Source organism: Opisthocomus hoazin, chromosome 4, assembly GCF_030867145.1.
Source record: "Opisthocomus hoazin isolate bOpiHoa1 chromosome 4, bOpiHoa1.hap1, whole genome shotgun sequence".
Classification (NCBI taxonomy): Eukaryota; Metazoa; Chordata; class Aves; order Opisthocomiformes; family Opisthocomidae; genus Opisthocomus; species Opisthocomus hoazin.
In genome coordinates, this window is record NC_134417.1 from 43,681,568 (window position 1) to 43,701,207 (window position 19,640).

General features: G+C 44.1%; 1 protein-coding gene across 1 annotated transcript in view; it reads right to left on the bottom strand.

Annotated features, from left to right (window-relative positions):
- Nucleotides 1-15,652, bottom strand: part of TMC2 (transmembrane channel like 2) — a 33,405-nt gene extending 17,753 nt beyond the window's left edge. Inside the window, exons 1-11 of the mRNA XM_009944988.2 lie at nt 15,607-15,652; nt 15,248-15,295; nt 12,964-13,297; nt 12,064-12,210; nt 9,821-9,911; nt 8,819-8,900; nt 8,422-8,528; nt 6,666-6,764; nt 2,862-3,004; nt 1,235-1,382; nt 603-791 (exon numbers count right to left, since the gene is read on the bottom strand). Coding sequence (XP_009943290.2) covers nt 603-791; nt 1,235-1,382; nt 2,862-3,004; nt 6,666-6,764; nt 8,422-8,528; nt 8,819-8,900; nt 9,821-9,911; nt 12,064-12,210; nt 12,964-13,297; nt 15,248-15,295; nt 15,607-15,652 — 1,434 coding nt within the window. The remainder of the gene's footprint in view (nt 1-602; nt 792-1,234; nt 1,383-2,861; nt 3,005-6,665; nt 6,765-8,421; nt 8,529-8,818; nt 8,901-9,820; nt 9,912-12,063; nt 12,211-12,963; nt 13,298-15,247; nt 15,296-15,606) is intronic.
- Nucleotides 15,653-19,640: the final 3,988 nt, after the last annotated feature.

Genomic DNA, 19,640 nt, shown 5'->3' on the forward strand with positions numbered 1-19,640 from the left:
GCTTTAATATATAAATACATAATAATGTAGTATACATTGAAATTAAACCTTTCCATAGGTTGATTTTTCTTTTCTTTTTTTTTTTTCTTTTGTGAAGAGCTTAGAGATTGCAACTTTTCATTCCAAAATCAGACACAGAAAAATTTTAACAACTGAAATTTTTCTGAAGGTTCCAAAATCTTATTCCCATAATTCAAGATGGATGAGAAAGATCAGAGTTTAGCTTTATGTCTGATCATGGCCATTTCTAACACCCAGAGAGCTTTCTAGTACAACAGAATTTGTAAGCAATAATATGCAAGTTGAGGTAGAATTTTTAGAGACTCATCAGTGTTGTAAGTGCTGAAGACCCATTGACTTTTATTGTGATTCACTGTAAGAGTATTTTCCCCTCTCTGCAGGAGTTGTTAATTTGCCCTGGAACTTCTCAGTGAGACCGATGTGCTTCCTGGCTAAAACAACTACAAAGGTATCAAAGGGGACTTCTGGGCCCTGGTAGGGAATCCCCCTGCCTTGGATGCTGTTCTCAAGCTATGGCAATGTTTATGCTGATGTCCAAGGCAAGTAAACACAGCAGAAAACTGGAAGCAAAGTTCCCTTACCTCATTTCTTTCATACCACCCAGCATTTTGCATTTTGGAAAATGTCTGGGAGCGTTTCACCACAAAATAAATGAGGTACCCGCTCCCGCACAAGCAGCATATGATGAGGACGTTGGCCAAAACCCGCAGGAACCTCCTCAGGTGGATGTTCTCATCCTTATTGCTTTCTTGCTCATCCACGATAGACTCCTGAAAAAGCAGGGGTGCTCACAGAATTGGAGCGAGTATCTTGCGGCACCGAGCCTAAGGCAACATCAGATGGTTTTCACCCTACTGAATGCAATCCCATGCTATTCAGGTTATATTGAACTTGGTAGTTTGTCTTAAGTTCAAACCACACTTCATACAGGCATCCTGGTTTGACTGAAAGGCATCAAGTGGCAAACAGCCTGCCACATCCCAGGGGAATGTGGTGGGAGAATTGCACTCTGAAGTAAAGCAAATTTTTTTCAAATCCTGGAAAGAGGATTAGGGTGACCGAGGGCACGGAAGCTGGAGCTTCCGTGGTTCAGCGCTATACTGTGTTTGTACAGAGAAATGCTGTACAGGTAGCCAGATTTCCCCTTAAACCTCTGCCATAGCAGGCGCTGGGAGCGTCCCCAGAAGGAGACAGAAATGCTGGTTAGGGTTACCTTGAAGCTGGTGGTGATGGATGCAAACTTGTTGTCCGCTGTCTCTGGGTTGCCAATGAGGTAGTCCCAGCTGGTGAACATTTTCCAGCTGAAAATGAAGTTTTCATCATCCCCGTCTGCTGTGCTTTCATTGGCATTTCGTGCCATCCTGTGTAAGGACATGTGCAGTGACAAGGTCAGACAGTGTTTCACAGAGCCACCGCTTGTCCTTCAGCTTTGTAAAGCAGTGCTGGTGGCTTGGGATTGATGGTGAGTGAGGAAGGAGTGGGGTGACTGTCCTTGGGTGCAACAGTCTAACACCTGCCGTTGGACTTCAGGTTTAAGGAGGTCTTCAGGGCTATGCAGGTCTTGTATCAAAAACAGTAATGTAGAAAAAAACCCTAGCACAGGTGATTAAAGCAGGTTAAGGATTGCTTCCACCAGCTGATGACTGAAGAAAGACTACTTACAGTGCTTCTGGGTCCTAGGGTACAGTATATAATTATGGCTACCTTGAATTAGTTAAATTTAGTCAGAAACCACTGGTGGTGTCCAATGCACCCACTGCAATACAAAGTTTTAGTGAGACTTCAGTAGCTGCACAAGGTTGGAGCCAAAGAGCTTGCAGCAAGTCATGCAGGGAGAGAAAAAGGATTATTCTTGTTAATCAGCATAGAAGCAGATAGGGCTTCTGCGGTTTCCTCTCTATTATTTGATCCCTGAAATCCTGCTGTAACTCCCACTAGAGTTCCTAGCACCGGTCCCTCAAGGAATGCGAGACAACAGATGCTGCAATTTCATGGCAAACGTACAGCAAATCCCCATGTCCCACTCCAGCCAAAGGCTCAAGAGGCTCTTTCTACTGTGCAGCAATAGGGCCTGTTTCAGCAGTGATACAAATCCACGGGCTTATTCTTTCTTGTAAAGGGAGGAAAACCTTTGCATGGTGTGCCCTCCAGGCAGAGACAAGTGGTTTTATTTTTTTTATTTTTGGCTTTGCAGAGACTGTCTCAGCGGTGAGAAGTGCCTCAGCTGCATCCTCGTTGCCCTGGGGATGCCACAGGGCCCTCAGTGGTGCTCAGGGACAGTGCACCAGGGGTGCAGAGATTGGGGTCTCGCTTTAAAACTCCTCTGATTGGTTTGGGGACGCATCAGAAGCAGGTCTGGTAGCATTTGGCTCTTTTCTGTACGCCTCGCACCATCTGTGTGATTCACATTGTCTTTCAGGAACTTTTTTTTGCAAAGATAGGATGGGAAAAGGAGTCTTCGAAATATACTGTGAGTAAAATGCTCCTTCATGCACAAAACCCACCTCTTTGATGGCACTGTAGTAATGCTGAAGGAAGAGTTAATGTGATCCTGAAAGGAGGAGGAGAAACGGGGCTGGAGAAGAAGGTGGGAGTGTTCAAAATAATGCATGTGAGCATATGGCTGAAGCAGGGGATTGCCCAGGCCCACCCAGCCCACCAGAGCCAGGGATGGTGGATGCTGAGGCTGAGTGCATGAACATAGCAGGCACACAGCCCCCTTTGCCCCACGATCCCTCAGCCTTCTGGCCAAGGCTGGGCTGAGCTGTGAGCTGTGCCTATGGAGGGGGACGCAGCTGCTAGACACAGTATGCAGAGAGCACAATGCCAGCCGTACTTACGATCTTATAACAACCATCAGGCTGTAGCCAAATACGCTGATCCCAACCATGAAATATGCCATTGGTAGCCTGTATTTTAGCCAACCAATTGTCCGCTGGTTGTTGTAGTAGCCGTAAAAGAGTGCTGAGTATTTGATGTAGCCCTGGAGGAAAAGCAAAATGAAACCTTTGTGTAAGTTGTGCAACTTTTCTTCTGCAGGAAAGAGGTTTCTGGTGAAAAATGAAGACTTTAAACAAGGAAAATTAACTTGGAAGAAGTTCTAGTGTCTTGTTCTCAGCTGTTTGCTGTCCTGTCACCTTTGAGAACCATCCTCCTAAGAGCTTATCCTCCTAAGAGAGGGGAGAAGAGGGAGAGCACATCAGAGGATACTGGCTCAAAACTAAAATGTAGTTTTTATCCATCAGGGTTTCATCCCTCCCAGAAAAGCCTCCTTTTTGCTCTCTGTGGCTGTAGCCCAGCTGCTTCTCTAAGCCCGTATCAAACACTCAGGTCTTGTAGAAATGGTGTAGCAAAGGGTTTTCCCACTATGACGTGAAACTTTTCCTTTCAGCTAGGAAGCAGCAGATGCTTGGTATCCTGCAGGTTTACTTCCTTTTACTGGCTACCACCTGCAGAGCAAATATAACTAAATACTAAAATCAAAGCATTACTTTCCTGTGGAAAGCAGAACTCAGACACAATATCAACCAAGTTGTCTCAAGTAGATCTGTTTTTTGCTGTACAGACTGTTGAGCATTCAAGGAGCGTGCAGATCTCCTAATCTGCATTAGCAATCTCTCCCTATTTTTCTGTCATATCTCATCCAAGTTGATGTGTAATATTGCATATTGTACTTCTCTATTGTTTTGCCTGTTGTCTTTCAACTCGTGAGTTAAGTGTAGTTAATCAGTCTGGCTGTTAATAGATCTTGTTTAGAGATGTTGAATAATTTATATGGAAAGGGACCTCTGGAGGTCATCTAGTCAAGCCCCCTGCTCAAAGCAGAGCCAATTTCAAAATTAAGTGCTGGGGCTCAGGGCCATGTCCAGCTGAGTTTTGAAAAACTCCAAGGATGGAGGTCCCACAAGATTTCTGGGCCTCTCTACCAGTGTTTGACAACCTTCATTTAATCAATTAGACTAAGCCCCTCCAAAACACAAGTTTTTTTGTTCCTAACTTAATATAAAGCTTTGGTGTCCCCAGGTGCCACATTCGCTGCGTGTTTGCCCTGCACAAAGCGCAGTGCCACAGGTACAGGACAACTCTGCACGTGTTGCTGGCAGTGCCACTGAGCCACTCGGGGACATACAGCAAGCCCACGGCTGGCACACTACACCGCTGCTTGAGGCTCATAGTGTGTTATGTATAACATATGCTGGGGAGGTGTAATGAAAAAAGCCTCATAAAATATAAAGATAATGTTCCTGGAAGGCGCTAGTGAAGTTTTTTTCTCAGCTTGCAATCCCAAACCTTTGTCTTTTTGATTCATCAAATGGTGGGGACTGATAAATGAGTTTCTCTGCTTATATCATCCAGTATGTTCTTTAAACTCCATTTGTGAGACATGGTGTCTGGTGTCCAAGTGAGATTTATTCCTTTCTACTCCTCTAGAAATCCATGATGTGACCTCCTTGCTGCCAAATCATACATTTCCCTGGCTCGTCTCTCTTGAACTGCGTTTTTCAAGATCACAGCATTGACTCTTCATTTTATGCCTGCTCTGAAATATGTTTGCCCATTGCACCTCTCCTGTGGAGCACACTGGAATAAGTGAAAATATTAATTTTCAACAGGTAAGCCTCTGTGAGGGGCTTAATTTGACATCTCATGGCTGCAGAGGGTACAGGTGTACATCATTGAGCCATAGCTGGAGATTGCTTCGCAACCTTGCGTGATTGCTGCCTGGTGTCAAGCAGCAAAGGAGTGGGTACGCGATGCGGCCTGTGCGACAGAGGGGTTCAGAGGATCAAGCCCTCAGTGACAGCAGGGGAATGTAGATGTATGTACCAAGCCACAGGCAGGAGACTGGCAGGTCACGGTAGCCAGCCTTTCATGCAGTGGTACAGTCCCATCCAAGAGCAAATTTCCTTACTGGTATATGTATAATTTATGGTCTCCCAGACAAAATCAGCAGCTGCAGTTCAGCAACGCTTCTGCAGGGGTTTTTTTGTTTGTTTTGGGGTTTTGTTTTTTTACTGAACCAATGAGTTTAAATGCTGCTTCTTGTATTTTTACATTGTGCTGTTGAAATGAGCATTTCATTCCATGCAATTTTATTCAAAATGTTGCTAATTCACTCTGAATTTTGGATTCTGGCAAGTGGGTGGAAGTGCTGGGAGAGTGAGAGCTAAAAGCATCCTCAGCAGAAAATGGGTGCTGGACGAAGTTCTGGCCCTGTCAGGTTCCTGGACGTATTAATATTTGAGGCCTTATTAATAAACTCCTTTAAATCTTGCTTATGTTAAAGTAGTTGTTGGGGCTTTTTCAGCTAAGGAAATTGTGATGGGATTTATTACAGCAGGACTGGGTCCCACACTTGTAATACGTGGGCCGGCGCCAACAGGCATTTAAAAACTCTTTCCAGAAGTAGCAACTTTGAAAGTCAGATCCCAAGGTATTGGCCGCAGCAGAATCTCTTCACCCCCCCTGCACAGATCTTTTTCTTTTTTGAGCAGCCCCCTGAAAATGCTTAATCCCTTTGGCCTAAATCTTCAAAGGCAAAGAGTAACTGTGGGGGTAGTGCGAGTCAGGGTTGCAGCCAAGTGCTCACGGGCAGCTGGAAACTTGAGCTTTCCCTTTGAGTGCAAGTCCTAAACTTTGGTTCCAGTTTCACGCTGATGTAAATATTTCAGGGGAGCAGGAGTGGCAGGGACGTGGGGAGCGATCCCCTTCCCAAGGCCGTGAGCAAGTTCAGTGGTAAGGCAAGGTGCTCCCTGCCCGTGCAGGGGTCCGCAGCTTGAGCTCACCTTCTGGCTGCCTGGTTCCGAGCAGCTCTCGCGTTTCACCTGCGTGCTGGCTGCCTTCCTAGTTGGAAGTAAAACGGCTCTTGTGCACACAAGATTTTTTGCTTTTTCAGAACAAAATTCTACATTATGAATGTGAGATGATGATATAGACTTCTACAGATTGCTCTATGTAGATTTAAAATACAGCAGAAATATATTTACGGGGTGTTTTTTCCTCTGAAAAAGGATCTTATTATTTTGTCTTAGTTCACGAGGCAACTCTGTGAATGTGGCTGAAGTGATTTGCACCAAACTTATCAATGGGCATTTTAGATAGTCAGCTGCTTCTGCTGACGATGATAGAAAAACATAACTGTGGCTTCTTGTGCTTTATGAATGAAAATGCTGCATAGACAATAAGACATGGGGTTACTAAATCTGCTTTGACTTCCTTCAGTGTGGAACTGTATAACTCCACTGACCTTAGCGGATTTTACTTCATCCTGTTGCATCTCATTGACCCCAGAGAGACACATTTCGGGTGGTGTTAGCCGGTCATGTTGGGAGGTGATGTGTCCCCTTTGGAATAAAAGCGTGTCTGGTTCGTTCCTGCAAACCCATGAAATATATGTCTGTGTGTGTTTGCGTGTATACAGAAGTGGTTCAAATCCATATGCAGGTGCCTGCACATGCTGTTTTGGCCAGAAATCTCTAGAGATCCACAAAGATTTTGTGGTAGCAGGTGTCTTCATCTTCCAGAAGAAATAGGTGCATTCTTGGTTTATCTTGGAACAAATGCATCCCTGTAGTGCCACTAACCTCTGCAGGGTTTTAGGAGGTATTCAACTGATCTTTTATGATTAACATTCCTGTGCTTACCTCAAAATCCCAAAGAACTGAAAAATCCATAGCTGTTGCTTGTTCAGCCCGGGGTACAGTTTTCCTTGGCATGCTCCCGTATGGCATTCCCATCAGGACCTGGTGAACATTAATAATAGCGATGCATGTATAGGAGAACACACTGTACAGTTTTTTGCAGTTTTTTTTCTTAACGAGTCCTTTTTGGTTTGCTTTTGATTGGTTTTCCTTTTGCTTGATTTTCTAATACCAGAGCAGCAATTTCAAATACTTGAAATTAATTTCACTCAAATAGCCAGAGGACTTCCCTTTCCCTGGTAACATCCATTGCACAGGAAGTATTTTGTCAAGGAACTGCATCCCTCAATGAACCGCTCCAAATTAAACATCCTTATTTTAGCAAGAAGTTCTTTGCTTGAACTTCACGGGTCTAATGCAGTAAAGGGATTAGCTTTATCTGTTTATGCAGGACTCCTCCTTTGAGAGAACTCAAGAGCACTGGGTTGAGCTTGCAGTATATTTTGTATTATATAGTCTTGAATTGAAAAATTATCCCGAGGTGAGGTGAAGGGCAGTTAGATTTGGGCAAAAAGCATACGATGAAATGATGCAAAGAATAGTTTTCATGGCACAGCCTCCTGATGGCACCATGTGAACCAGGCCTATACCAAAATATCTCATTAGCATTCATAGCGTAGAAAGGTCCCAGCATATAATCTATCACTTATTTTTTAGGGCTATCTAACTACTTTCAAAATAATTTATGATTAAATGTTTATTGCCCAGTTACTCTCCGTATCATAACAGTTCAGTAGGCAATGAGTAACAGTATGCATACTTTAAAGAGGAAAGCTGTTTAGTCTTCTACCATATGCATAGTTCTGAACAAAATACATTTGTATGTTCAGTGATAATGGTTATGTGTCTTCATCCTGGGAGGAAACAGAGCTTTTACTTTTGATAGTGTGAGCAACCACATTAAGGAGAACAAAAGCACGGTCCTCAGGAGAGACTCTGTGCTGCATTTTTGCTCCATAAAAATCTGCATTGAACAGAACAGATGCCACTGTCTGTGGATTGCATAGCCTTGAGAGACTGCACTGAGTAATTTAGCCAGCGCTGTAATAGCTACATTAAAAAATTCTTCAATAAACGATCATATAAAGTTGGCTATGAGATCCTTTCCCTTCTCCAAGAACAGCAAGAAATAGAAAAACTAAAAATAAAAGTCTTCCTTGTACATCATCTGAATTAGAAGTACAGGAAAGGGATATTTCCCAAACAAATGTTAGTTGGCAAAGTGCTGGAAAATTGTTGGTTCCTTCCCTTGACAGCTCCTCCTGCAGGGCTGTAGCATGGCTGCTGCCCCAGGGCTGGGCCCCTCAGAGGGCCCAAAAGAGGGATTTTCTTTATCGCTTTCAGAGCACAGTCTGTTGCTTATGGCTCTTATGGACCTGAGCTTGTACCTAGGAATCATAGGTCATGTTCTTCACTTTAGTCAAAATGTAAAACTAGCCTTAGATTAGGTTTCTGAACTCCTGTTTTAGCTGCTGGATGGGCAGGATGTTTGATAGCATTTTACACCTCCTAATTTCAATCCAGTTTTTTCTCCTGTGTCGGTAACAGACTTGTAAGTTGTTCTTTGTAAATAATTGGCCTTATACATTTAATTTTTCTAAAGTGCTGCCTGTTATAAGACACTTCTTTTGTTCTATTAATCTGATGTTCATGTCAAGGATTGGGCAAGATATTACTGCAAGGAGAATTAAGCACTTACCTCTGGAATTATAACCAGTCCAAATATGAGCCCAAAAAGGACGAGATTTACTCCGTACATCCACCGCAGGAATATGAAGTAGGAAGCGACTGAGGAGCCAAAGTGACCTTAAACCAGAAGACATGTCATGGTTATGAGTTCAGGAGGGTTAAACCATCCTCAGCAAGACCTGGACCCCTTTACCCTTAGGTCTCCCCAGCGTGTTGCCCAAGACCCTCCCGACAGTCCCCACCGCTGATGGAGACAGCGAAGCACGGAGCTGCCCGGAGCACTTGCTCCTCCTTTGGCACCAGTGCCTGGCACTAGCAGGGACTGGGGATCAGGGAGCATTGTTTGGATGAAGGCAAAGCTGTCTTAGAAAGTGTCTCACTGCCACCGCACAACAACTTCCACTTACTCTCCACTTCTTTTATCTTCATCTCCCAGGGTATGCACTGGGTTTTAAAATTGTCAAAGTCTCTCTTAAATTTCACCCATTTCTGAAACAAGACAACATTGCAATGAGCAGAGAGGTGCAAAGAGGGAGGCTCCTTTGTCTGCAGGGCTTTCTAATGCCAGGGTTTGGTACCATTGCTAGGAGTGGGTGTAAATTCCAAATCAAAAACTCTGATCTTTTGGACTATTTCAGAAACTACCTTCAATCCAAAAGCCTCCCACCCCCATGTGTCCACATTCATTATCTGAATTTTAGCCTTCACAGACTTTTGGAAAGCTGGAGTTCTGCTGTGAGTTTACCATATTATATAGGGGTGGAAAATTCAAACTTAGCTCTGGATTGAAAGAAATTATACAGAACCAACTCTGTTTAAAACAAAATTTCGTTTGATAAAATACTGAGCTTGAATCCTTTCTCATCAGACCAGCGGCTAAATTCCCATTGATGCCATCATCTCTGGCCTGGCTCTTCTTTTCACTTCTCAATATAATCTCCATGACAACATGCAACTTGGCTACCAACTTCAGTCTTAAAACACAGTCATCATTCTCCCTGTTATCACCTCATTACTGAGGAAGATGGAATTTTACAGGAGTCCATGCGGCAGAGCAAGAGTTTGGCATGGCCTCTCCCCCCTTTAGGGGTACCTTGTCTCACAGATCAAGGTTTTGGAAATTGCAACCAGAAAGCCATGGTTTTCCCTGCTCCTGCAAGGGGAAGGGTTTTCCCTGCTCCTTCAGGTAAGGTCACAAGGGGATTCAGGTGGGGGGGAAATTTCCCTGTTCTTTCTGTAATAGTCATAGATTTGAAACTGGCTAGTATTTTTTTGAATGTGGGCAGGAAGTTTTATTCTGATTTCCTGGTGTCTCTTTTGCCAAATACAGGTTAATAAACTCTACCAAAAATGTGCTGAATGCATAACAAGGTATCCAGCCTTTTCCCTGACATCGTTGCAGCACTTACCTTTGCCATCATCATCTTATAAGCATACAACTTTTTGCCCTTCCCTTTTCCCAGAGCTCCTTCAAACTTCTCTACAAAAGCTTGTGCCTCCCTAATTGGAAAATAAACAAGCAGGTTATTGAAACAGCAAAGGGGTCTTTAGCTTTTTACCTCTACCTGCACCAGTGGGAAAACAGCCGTACCCGTGCAAAGGAGGGGATTTCGTCTCTCTTCACACCTCGCTCTGTATCTGGGGTCCTGGCTACTAGCTGTAGATAGCCATGTAGAGCTTGCACGTTCACCTGCGGCCAGCTAACATGTCCTCAAAGCACTCGTGTTCGTGCAGAGGTGTGTCCCAAATCTTGTTCCACACTGCTTCCTGCACGTAGCCCAAAAGCCCTCCTGTTCCTCTCGCTCCAGAGCTCTCCCACCCTGGGTTGCCTGCTATAACTTCTCTTTCCTGGTGCATTGGCCAAGAAGCAATAACATTGTCTAGGGAAACAAACTCCAAGAGGATGCAGAATTCCCCTCCATGAACACCTCCCTGGATAAATATCAGAGATGTGCCATTGGCCCAACAGGATAATGTCTGTGCCAGAGAAATAACTGTATGCTAGTCAGGAGTAAAATCGAGCTGCAAACTGAAATTAGGTTTAGAACAGGATTTCTAAGGGAAATACAGAGAAACAAACCTAGGTAGATGCTGTTAGAGTATGCTGAGTTTGTGAATAAGATTATATCATATATTGTTGTTGCTAATATAGCATGAGAAGAGATTAAATTTCAGGAACTGGGAAGCCTTTTGCAATCCTAAGCCTGTGGGAAAGATGGTAGAAATGGTTGGCTAGTTCAGCCCGTAACCTTGGGAAAATCACCTGTGACTTTATTTGCACACCTAAAGTGAGATTACCAAGTCTTGAACATATTGTTTCACTCTCTTTGTGTTTCATATTCCTCAGCTGTGCAATGAAGCTAGTCCTTTCTTGTCTCACAGTTGAGTTTGTGCAGCCAGAATAACTAATGAACATATGACACTCCGAGAGCCTATCTGGGGACCCCAGCACAAGCAACGCAACAATTTATTTAGGCTCATTAGTGGGTAGTAATGATTGCCATGGTGCAAGGATAAGATGAAAGGATGGAGGTATGTTATCAAACATGATCCTAGGCAGAATTTTAGCCAGGATCCTACATCAAAGAAAAATATGTCAGAAATAGTACTGCTTCTCTTTTTTTTCTTTTCTTGCAGAACTTTGGACTTTTAGGGTCATAAGATTTTATTTGTAATGAGCTCAGGCTTGTAGCATGCTTGTGAGATAGAAAAGTTGCTTTAATACAGTTTTCCTGTATAAATCTTTACCCAGATTTTTCAAAATAATTGGCAGTGTTCAAGGCTCCTGATTCTATCAGAAGGTGGAACAGGTCTTGGCCTTCAGGTTGTGAAAGAGAGAAGCAGAGACACAAAGTGACTTCCAGCCTTCACAGCCCGGTCACTGCAGCTCTGAGCACCCTCTTGGCAAACACGGAGGGGGAGCATCACCACTCTCCATGGGGCTGTGCATGCCTTGCAGCAGTATTTTGAACGTGCTTCTGGTAGAAAGGGGTTTTGGAGGATTTTTAACCAACAAAGTAGGGATTTGAATCATTCCCTTGACATGGGAATGATTTGTTATGAGCTGTTCCCTGTCAACCTGTGGGTTTTGATTTCCTTGGTTTGCCCTGCCCCACTGCCCCACATCGCTCTGCTATCAGGGGTCTCTGCAGATACCTGAGTTGTTCCCACATTCAGTGTGTGCTGGGTGACAATATTATCTTTGCTCCATAAACCTCTGCATGTAATAATAAAGCATTTTTTCCAAGCAGTCCCATCTCAGGAGTGTGAAGTAACATGGCACTTTGCCACTCTGATTTCTGTCTGACAATAGGCATGAATAAGCAAACCAGGGCACAGAGTTTGCTTTAACAAGTAGCCTGACAGTAGTGAGTCATTTGGTTTTAAATACAAGGGTAGAATGACCTGGCCATGGGTATCAGTTGAACAGATTTGCACCTTATCCGTTCTTTGATTACAGAGGCTGAAAATCAAATTCCACATTTTAACTCTGATGATTTAAACCCAGACAGGCTGGCCAGGCTCTGCCGATCACTTTTTCTGAGACTGGGATGTTAGAGTAGCAGCAGCAAGCATGCAATATCTAGGAAAGGCAAAGCGCATCTGACAGTCAGCAAAGACCCCAGGTGTGGATTCCCAGTGTGATGGGTACCTGAGCACTGAGAGCTTCTTCACCATCCTCCAGGGCTTGTTCCTCATGGTGGAAATCAGTTTTTTCTTTTGCTCCACCTGCTCCATCAGCATCGCAAGCTCTTCCTCTGACAGCGACTCCTCGTCGGATGAGTTGGAAGAAGAAGTACTGGGAGAGATACAAAATAAAGGGCACAAAGTAGAAAAAAATGCAGGAGTTAGAGGGAAGGTCTTCTTGGGGTGGGCACAGTGCTGCTGGGCCCTGGGATTCCGCTCTGATGTGGGCACCTCACCATACCCCGGCTTGGTGCGATGCCAGTGTGGCCCCTTCACGCTCACAGCAAGGCTGCTTCCAGCCAGGATAGGGAAGAGGCGGTTGTGCCCCACCATAACTTGCCCGATGTTGTGCTTTGGACCACACTTCATCTACAGAAACATTGCCTAGGGCTACAGCTGGCTCTGGAGAAAAGTTGTTCACACCTTCAGAAGGAAATTGAATATATGGGGAGGAGCAGAGGGATGGGGCAAGAAAGATTTGTACTTGAAAACTTGAAAGATTCATTTTGACCTGAATGTTTCCATAGACCGAGCAACAAAATCTGATCTGCTCAGATCTGAGTCACTCATGATGTCTTGTTTCAGAGTGCATTTCTACCCCCAGCTGTAGGTGCTAGGACTCCACTACATGCATGGATCTGATCCTGGCTGAGAAACGAAAATGACAGAAGACCTTGGAAACAGTTTGGTTGTGTGGCATTTTATGCTACTGTTTTCCACTGTTGCATCTCTTTTGGGAGAGCAGTAAATTATTTGCAGTGTATTGGTTTTGCAGTTCTGACCCCTGCGCCACTGGCGTGTTGATACCGCTGCCAGTCTGACACGAGGCACACAGGCACACGGTAGTCAGGGATTGTTCAATTACCTGTTTTTCCTGTCTGTCTTCTGTTTGTTCTCCCCTTCCTTTCCTTTCTTGTTTGTTTTGTTTTCTTTGTTTTCTGACTCCTTTTGATCTTTGGTAGGAGCCTTTTTGCCTCTCTCTCTCTGCCGGCTTCCTTCCTCTCCTGCCTTTTTTCTATCACTGTTTTTTCTTTGGTAGTTTTTTCTCCTAGAATCTCTGTCTTGCTGGATACAACTGTATTCCTCTTTGCTCTCATCTTCTTTTTTGTCTTTCTCTTGCTTTTTCCTTTCAAGTCTGCTTGCTTTGCCTGTTTCCCTGAGGGGCTGTTTCTTAGGTGTCTTGTCCTTTACTTCATCTTCTGCAAGGGATAAAAAACAAACACTTTGGGAAATCCATGCTGGCAAACCAGGATTCATCAGAAAAGGACAGGCAGCCAGGATGCCTGGTGCAAAGTCAATGAGCAGATGCCTGTTGACCGCGGTGGGCGTTGTGTTCTGCCCTGTCCAAGAACTACGTCCAACTCTTCAGTTATTCAACTCCCATTTAAGACAATATGGCTCGTTTTAGCACGTCAGTGATTGTGTGTGACCATAGAAAAATTGGAAATTAGTTACAAAGGCAAAAGCCAGCACAGACAGATATCTTCCTAACCTGTATATACACCAGAGCAGCGGAAACAGAAATTGCAGTCTGTTATGTGGTATGTAGTTTGCTTGTTGGTACACTCTCCTTGAAAGATGTGTGCTTTTCAAGGCTGGGGAAAAAAGGGACAGCTTAGGCAGCACCTGGTTTTGTTTCTCTGAGTTTTCTTTTATATAGGAAGGTCTATATCCAGAGAAGAAAAAACCCAGATAGTCTTTGATGCACGTTTCATTCTTATTGGCATTGCAAGCTAAAAATCTCTTTTGTCCAGGAATCAGAAATCCTTTCACTTTGAAGGACTGAAACAGAGCGTGATTTAATTGCAGAATGTTATGGAAAGGGAAAAAACCACTCAAAAATCCCCAAGCCTCTCCATGCCTTTTACCACCAAGTACAAGAAAATGAATAGTAAGTTTCCCAGTCTTTTGGCTTCTAATTTTCCAAAATTTCTGACCAATGAAAATAAAGTGTTCAAACAAGCAAACAAAAAATTTGTAATTTAGGCACTGATTTTTTTCCCTGGGGTTGGAAGAAGGAAATTGTGCTGGATGCAGAGTGAAAAATGAACAGCCTAGAGGCAAGGAAAATATAAGCAAAAAGAATTTGAGGATTTGCATTTTTGTTTTGATGATAAGTTAGAAATTAATAACATGAAATAGGTTTTGCTTGCTAGTGGTAAAAAAAATTAGTAGGTAGTGGTTGTCACACTTGTCACTGGGAATGGGAAGGAGCTTTCAACTAATTTCTCAGGAGCCATTAAGTAGGTTTCAGTCACTGTGTAATGGTCTATATCAGCTGAATTTCAGTTAGTGATATAGGTCGAAGGACCACCTAGTACTTTCAGGAAAATGTTCATTTTGAGCCGCCAGCTATCACGGTTTTCATTTGCAGCCTATCAAATATTAGGTTAAATGTGTAGCATTCATTTGTTACTTTTATCTTATTGCCTTGTTTGCCTGTATAGAAAAGGTGGATACGATTATAAAAAAAATCCAGTCATTTCCTAATTACTGTCTCATATTTTATGGATCATACAGACACAGGTTTGAACCATTTTTGCAGTAGCGTGTACATTCATATCACCTATACAGTGCTGTTACGATCTTACCTCTTAGCTATCTCTCTTTATTTAGTGTTATAATCCTTCCACTTGGCTATTTATCTGTATTTACTATACATACAAGATTAAAGCTCTTTTTAATCCTGTCACTAGCTCTTCTTGGTTTTCCTAACAGCCATCAGTCTGCCTCCAATCCATTTTAATTTTTATCTTCTCGTGGCCATGATTAGTCAAGCTACCAATGCGTTCCAGTCTAAGCAAGCATTACAGGGAGGGCAAGCAGGACCTCAGTGCGGTGCAAAGCAGTCCCAGCCCTGCAAAGGGTGTTGCTTTACTGCAATGCCTGTTTTATTAGGGATGACTGCCATAGGATGCGGGCTTTGACAGCCTCCTACTCTAGGAGAGTGGATAAAATGGGGCAGACTGCCTAAGAATGGTTGTTTACATATCACTATTCTAAGCCAAACCTCAAGGGAAAAATCTGCTCGCTTACAAGTAGCTCATGAAATGGTTTCTGTTGTATAGCAAGTCACAAGCCAGAGAGAAAACGAAAGGTATCACCTCTTGCATTTTAAACAAGACTGCATTTTTTAATCTCTACGTTACCTTCACTCTCTGTGTCACTTTCGACTTGTCCGTCAATCTCTATTCCGGCTGCAAGACAAAGAACAAAGAGTAATTAGATTTGTTGCTGGGATATACACACACGATGCTTTACACAGCTAGCCCTTAAGTGCCAGCTGAGCTTGGCAGAATGTCCCTTATTGATTATACATTATATTCTTTTCGTACAGTGATGCTCTTAATATTTACTTTAGTTTAGCAAATTGACAGAAATTCCCTGCATGAGCAAACAGAAATTGCATGATCTCTGAGACACAAAATGGTGTGCTTGGAAAGTCCTGAGGCATTTTGTCAAGTATTTGGCAGCAACCAAACTGAAATGATCTCATAGTGATACCAACCATCTTCCATGATGACCTGTAAAGCACATTTCTTTTTCTTCCCCATGACAGCCTCCTGTCTTTTGCACAGACACCGTAGCTGCTGTGCTGCACATGCACACCCAAATCATAGAAGAGTTACTCTTTCTTCCAGTGCCCATGTGCTTGTCTCCTTGGCATTGCAGACGGATGGGTACATCCAGCCGTTGGTGACCTCTTGCTTGCGAGCCATGTGGGCGGGGGAGGGCAGGGAGGGGTGGGAGAGGCAGGAAAGACCCAGGCTCTGCCTCAGCCCACCCAAACGCTTTCCCTTCTGCTCCCTTCTCCCTGTGAAAAAAGCACCTGTCGGCATTACATTGCATTTCATTATTTAAACATGAAGGAAAGCCCTTTGGTGGATACTTGGTGGTATCGTATGAAACACAGACACAAGTCACGTCTGGTTCTGACAGAAGCATGTGGCTGGAGGCTTTGAAAGGATCAATTTTCTTAATGCCATATTCTTCACTGACCTGCGTCAATCTGTGTAACCCTGTTCATCATTCTCCTGCACCTTATTAAACCTGTCAGTTGGTGCCCCTTGGGGCACAGCTGTGGGTCACCTTTTGTCCTCCATGAGTGTGCTTTGTAGGGGACTCAGGAGCTAATAGATGCAGCAAAGAGTCAGGAGTCAGGACACTGGGCTCTCTCTTTCCTTTGCTCCTCTATTCTGTGTGACCTTCGCATACTCGTTGCACTTGCTGGTAAAATAGGATAGATTTTCCTTCTAGGTGCTCTGAGGCTTAATTAATTAATGTGAGACCCTCATTCGGAAGGTCCTTTAGTACCGCAAAGTATTGTATTGCACAGTGCAGCTTGCAGTCTTTTCACGGGCCAAGAAGAGGTTTGTCTGAGCAATCTCCAGTGTAAAACCTGCAACATCTGCCCCAGCCGTAGCTTCCTCGGAGAGCTGGTCCATCCCCAGCTCAGGGTTTCTCCCGCAGGCATGCAGACTGCACAGGAAGGGTTTCCCAAGAGGAAAACTTACCCTCACGCCGCCTCTGAAACCTGTGGCAGGCCCCCGGCTCACGCAGCGTACCTGGGGCGACCTGGCATGGTGACAGCACACAAAGACTTTTCTCCAAGTGTTGGCAGGGAGAGTGTTAATTCTCCCCTTCCCTCCCCAAAGAGAGGAATGTTACAGAGATCAACTTGGGGCTGCTGCCACCAGCGGCTCTTGCAGATGAATCCTGCTCTGGGTCAGGTGCAGCACCCTGAACGGGAGACTCTCTGCTGCTTTTTGCTCACTGAATTTTGGCTCAAAGGCACTTTTGAAGTATTTTAAGTCCAATCCCATTAATTGTTTGATCCATCTTTGACTTTAGCTCAGCTCGCCTGAGCTAAATACATAATGTATGGTATATGCCCATGCATTATTAACAACTCTCACCCTACAAGTTCATTACAGAGGGCATTTTCACTGTGTATTCCCCATACCAGTGGGTCTAACTGGGGCTGAAGATAGTGGTAGTGGTTTTTGAAGCTCTTCTCAATGAACGTGTTTCACCTATAACCCTATATGTCAACGTGGTAGGTTGAAAAGTTGTTCCAAATGTGATCACTAGGTCATTGCATTAATACTGCTCCAGGCAAAACAGAGCAATTCGCAGTTGCTGGAGGCTACTGGAATGTATTTTCTGCAGGCTGCTTCAGTTGCCTCAAGCCTCAGCTCTAAGCATCTCTTTCCTGAACAAGTGATCTAGGGACTTCATTTTCTTTGTTAAATGAAAGCCAGGTTTCTGGAGAATCAGGTCGTAAGAGACAAAAGGGGCATGGATATATATAAAATACCATTCTCAGTGTTGGCACTGCTTCTGTCACTTGGCACCCTTCTCCAGCAAGGCATACTCAGATGCTTTTTGCATTCTCAGGGTATGCTAATGAGAACATCTCATTGCCCAAGTTGAGTGTCCTGCTTTCTACCCCGCCACACAGTCAGTAATTCATCCATCATCTGTGCTGGAGCTGGGGCAGCCACAGGCTCCAGACCTGCTTGTGCCACGTGGCATACCCACAGGTACTGAACATATGATTGCAAAAAACGATGGGGACTGCAAATTCATTTTGCTGCCAAAATATGCAGGTAATATTTCTGTCTCCTGCTCCGGGTCAAAACGTCTATTCTTTGATTTTATAATCTGTTCACAGTGGTATTGGCAAGGTGTGATGTTTTCATGGCAGTCACTGCGGTCCTGGGTACCCCTTGCCACGTAGGGGGACGAGATCACCCTCCCTGTTGGAGGGGGTTATATCTGAGGGGTCCCAGAGCAGGGGACAGAGCAGGAAAGGTAGCTGTTTAGTACAGTGCTCATGAGGCAACCCATCAGTACGGCTGTTTGGTGGCTGAACGTATTTGCAGTAAGCTCTGTATGGATGTTGCTTCCCCTCCTGTATCTACGCTGTAAGACATAATAAGATTGACAATGGCCTCTTCCAGGCTGAGTGGCAGCATTTTAACCTTACATAGGTAGGGATCATTATCTTTCACAATTCCAACTTCATTGGACTCCAACCCATGGAGGGGAGGGAGATGCATAATGGCTGGCAAGTATTTCCTAATGAAGAGGGTTATTAAAGTGGCTGCCCCAGTGCTTACCCTTAAGGTGAAATCCCTACATTACCCTTCAGATTCAGCCTATGGTAAAACAGACCCCTTTGCATATGATCTGCTGCTCCGTTTGCCTTAGACCCTCAAGAAAAAGAAATAAGCCACCCCAGCTGATGGTGTCTTCCTCCTCTGGAAGCAATAGCCCACCTGTGGCTGATGTGCAGCCACATCAGTATGATGAGAAACCTTGGGGTCTTTTTTCTTCATGGCACATGTCCTCCAGTGGAGAGGCAGAGCCACCGTCACTTTTGAGGTGGACTAGGCAGTGCCAGAGGGTACAATGCAGAAGACAAGGCTGGGCAAGTGAGCCTGGGGAGCCTCCAGGAGCGGGGTTCTGTGCAACAAGGTGCTGTCCTGAGACCAAGAAAAAGTGCAGCACGGTTAGGCCGAACCACACACTTGCCAGCCTTGTTCACCTTGTTTTCTGGTAAGTGCTTCAAGATCTGTAATTCCCTCACCCCCTCTCCCCAAATCAGGCTGGTGGAGATCTCGCTGTACCTCTGTGCTCTTTTTGCCTGTGTAATACTGTGCTTCTAGTTCATGGACACTGAAGACTGTTGGTCAAAAAAAAGAAGTTTAAAGAAAAAAAGATACAGTTGTTTATATGCAACATGGAATTATTCATGGGGAAAGAAACTTAAAGTAGTCTACAAAATACAGTATTTGAAGTAAGAAAAATATACTTCATTTCACATCCTTTTGACACCCATCTTTCTTTGATGGTAGAAGGTGCTTCATAAGGGAAACTTATGTACAAAAACGTTGCAACAAGCCCCAAGCATGGCAGGCCTGGGAGAACAATGAGACATCTTGTGTGCCGTGAGAGCGGTCACACACAAGGACTTTCTGTGTCCCTGTGTGTGCATCAAATAGATGACAGATCCCAAAATAGTTCTGTGCAGGGCTGACCTGAGTTTGCACAGCCATACAATGGGGAAATGCTGCCATTCTTCAGCACCAAGCCTGCTGCTGTCCTCAGTTTATGAGTCTGATTTTCCAAAGAGAATAAAGTGTCTTGCAGGGTTTATGATTTCTTAGAATTATGGACTGGGGGGGATTAATGGATTAGTCTTTTACCTCTGAGTTATTCCACACAAGGTATGAATAAGTAATGCACAACCACGAATCCAGCTGTTAGTTATGTAAATGTCAGACTTTGTACACAGAGTGTGAGCAAATGATGGTGTTGTAGCGTGAATTTTTTTGTACTATACTGTTTAGTTTGTTTGTCCTCACGTTGGTGACTAATGCTATATAATTTGACAGTTTTGAGTTTTAGTATATGAGAACATTGGAAGTCTCACACACCTCCAAGTGTTAAATAAAAAGCAGTTGTGTTATGGAGAGAGGGTAACTGAATCCTGGAAGCACATACAACGTACTTCTAAATGCTTAATGAGCTAGTGTT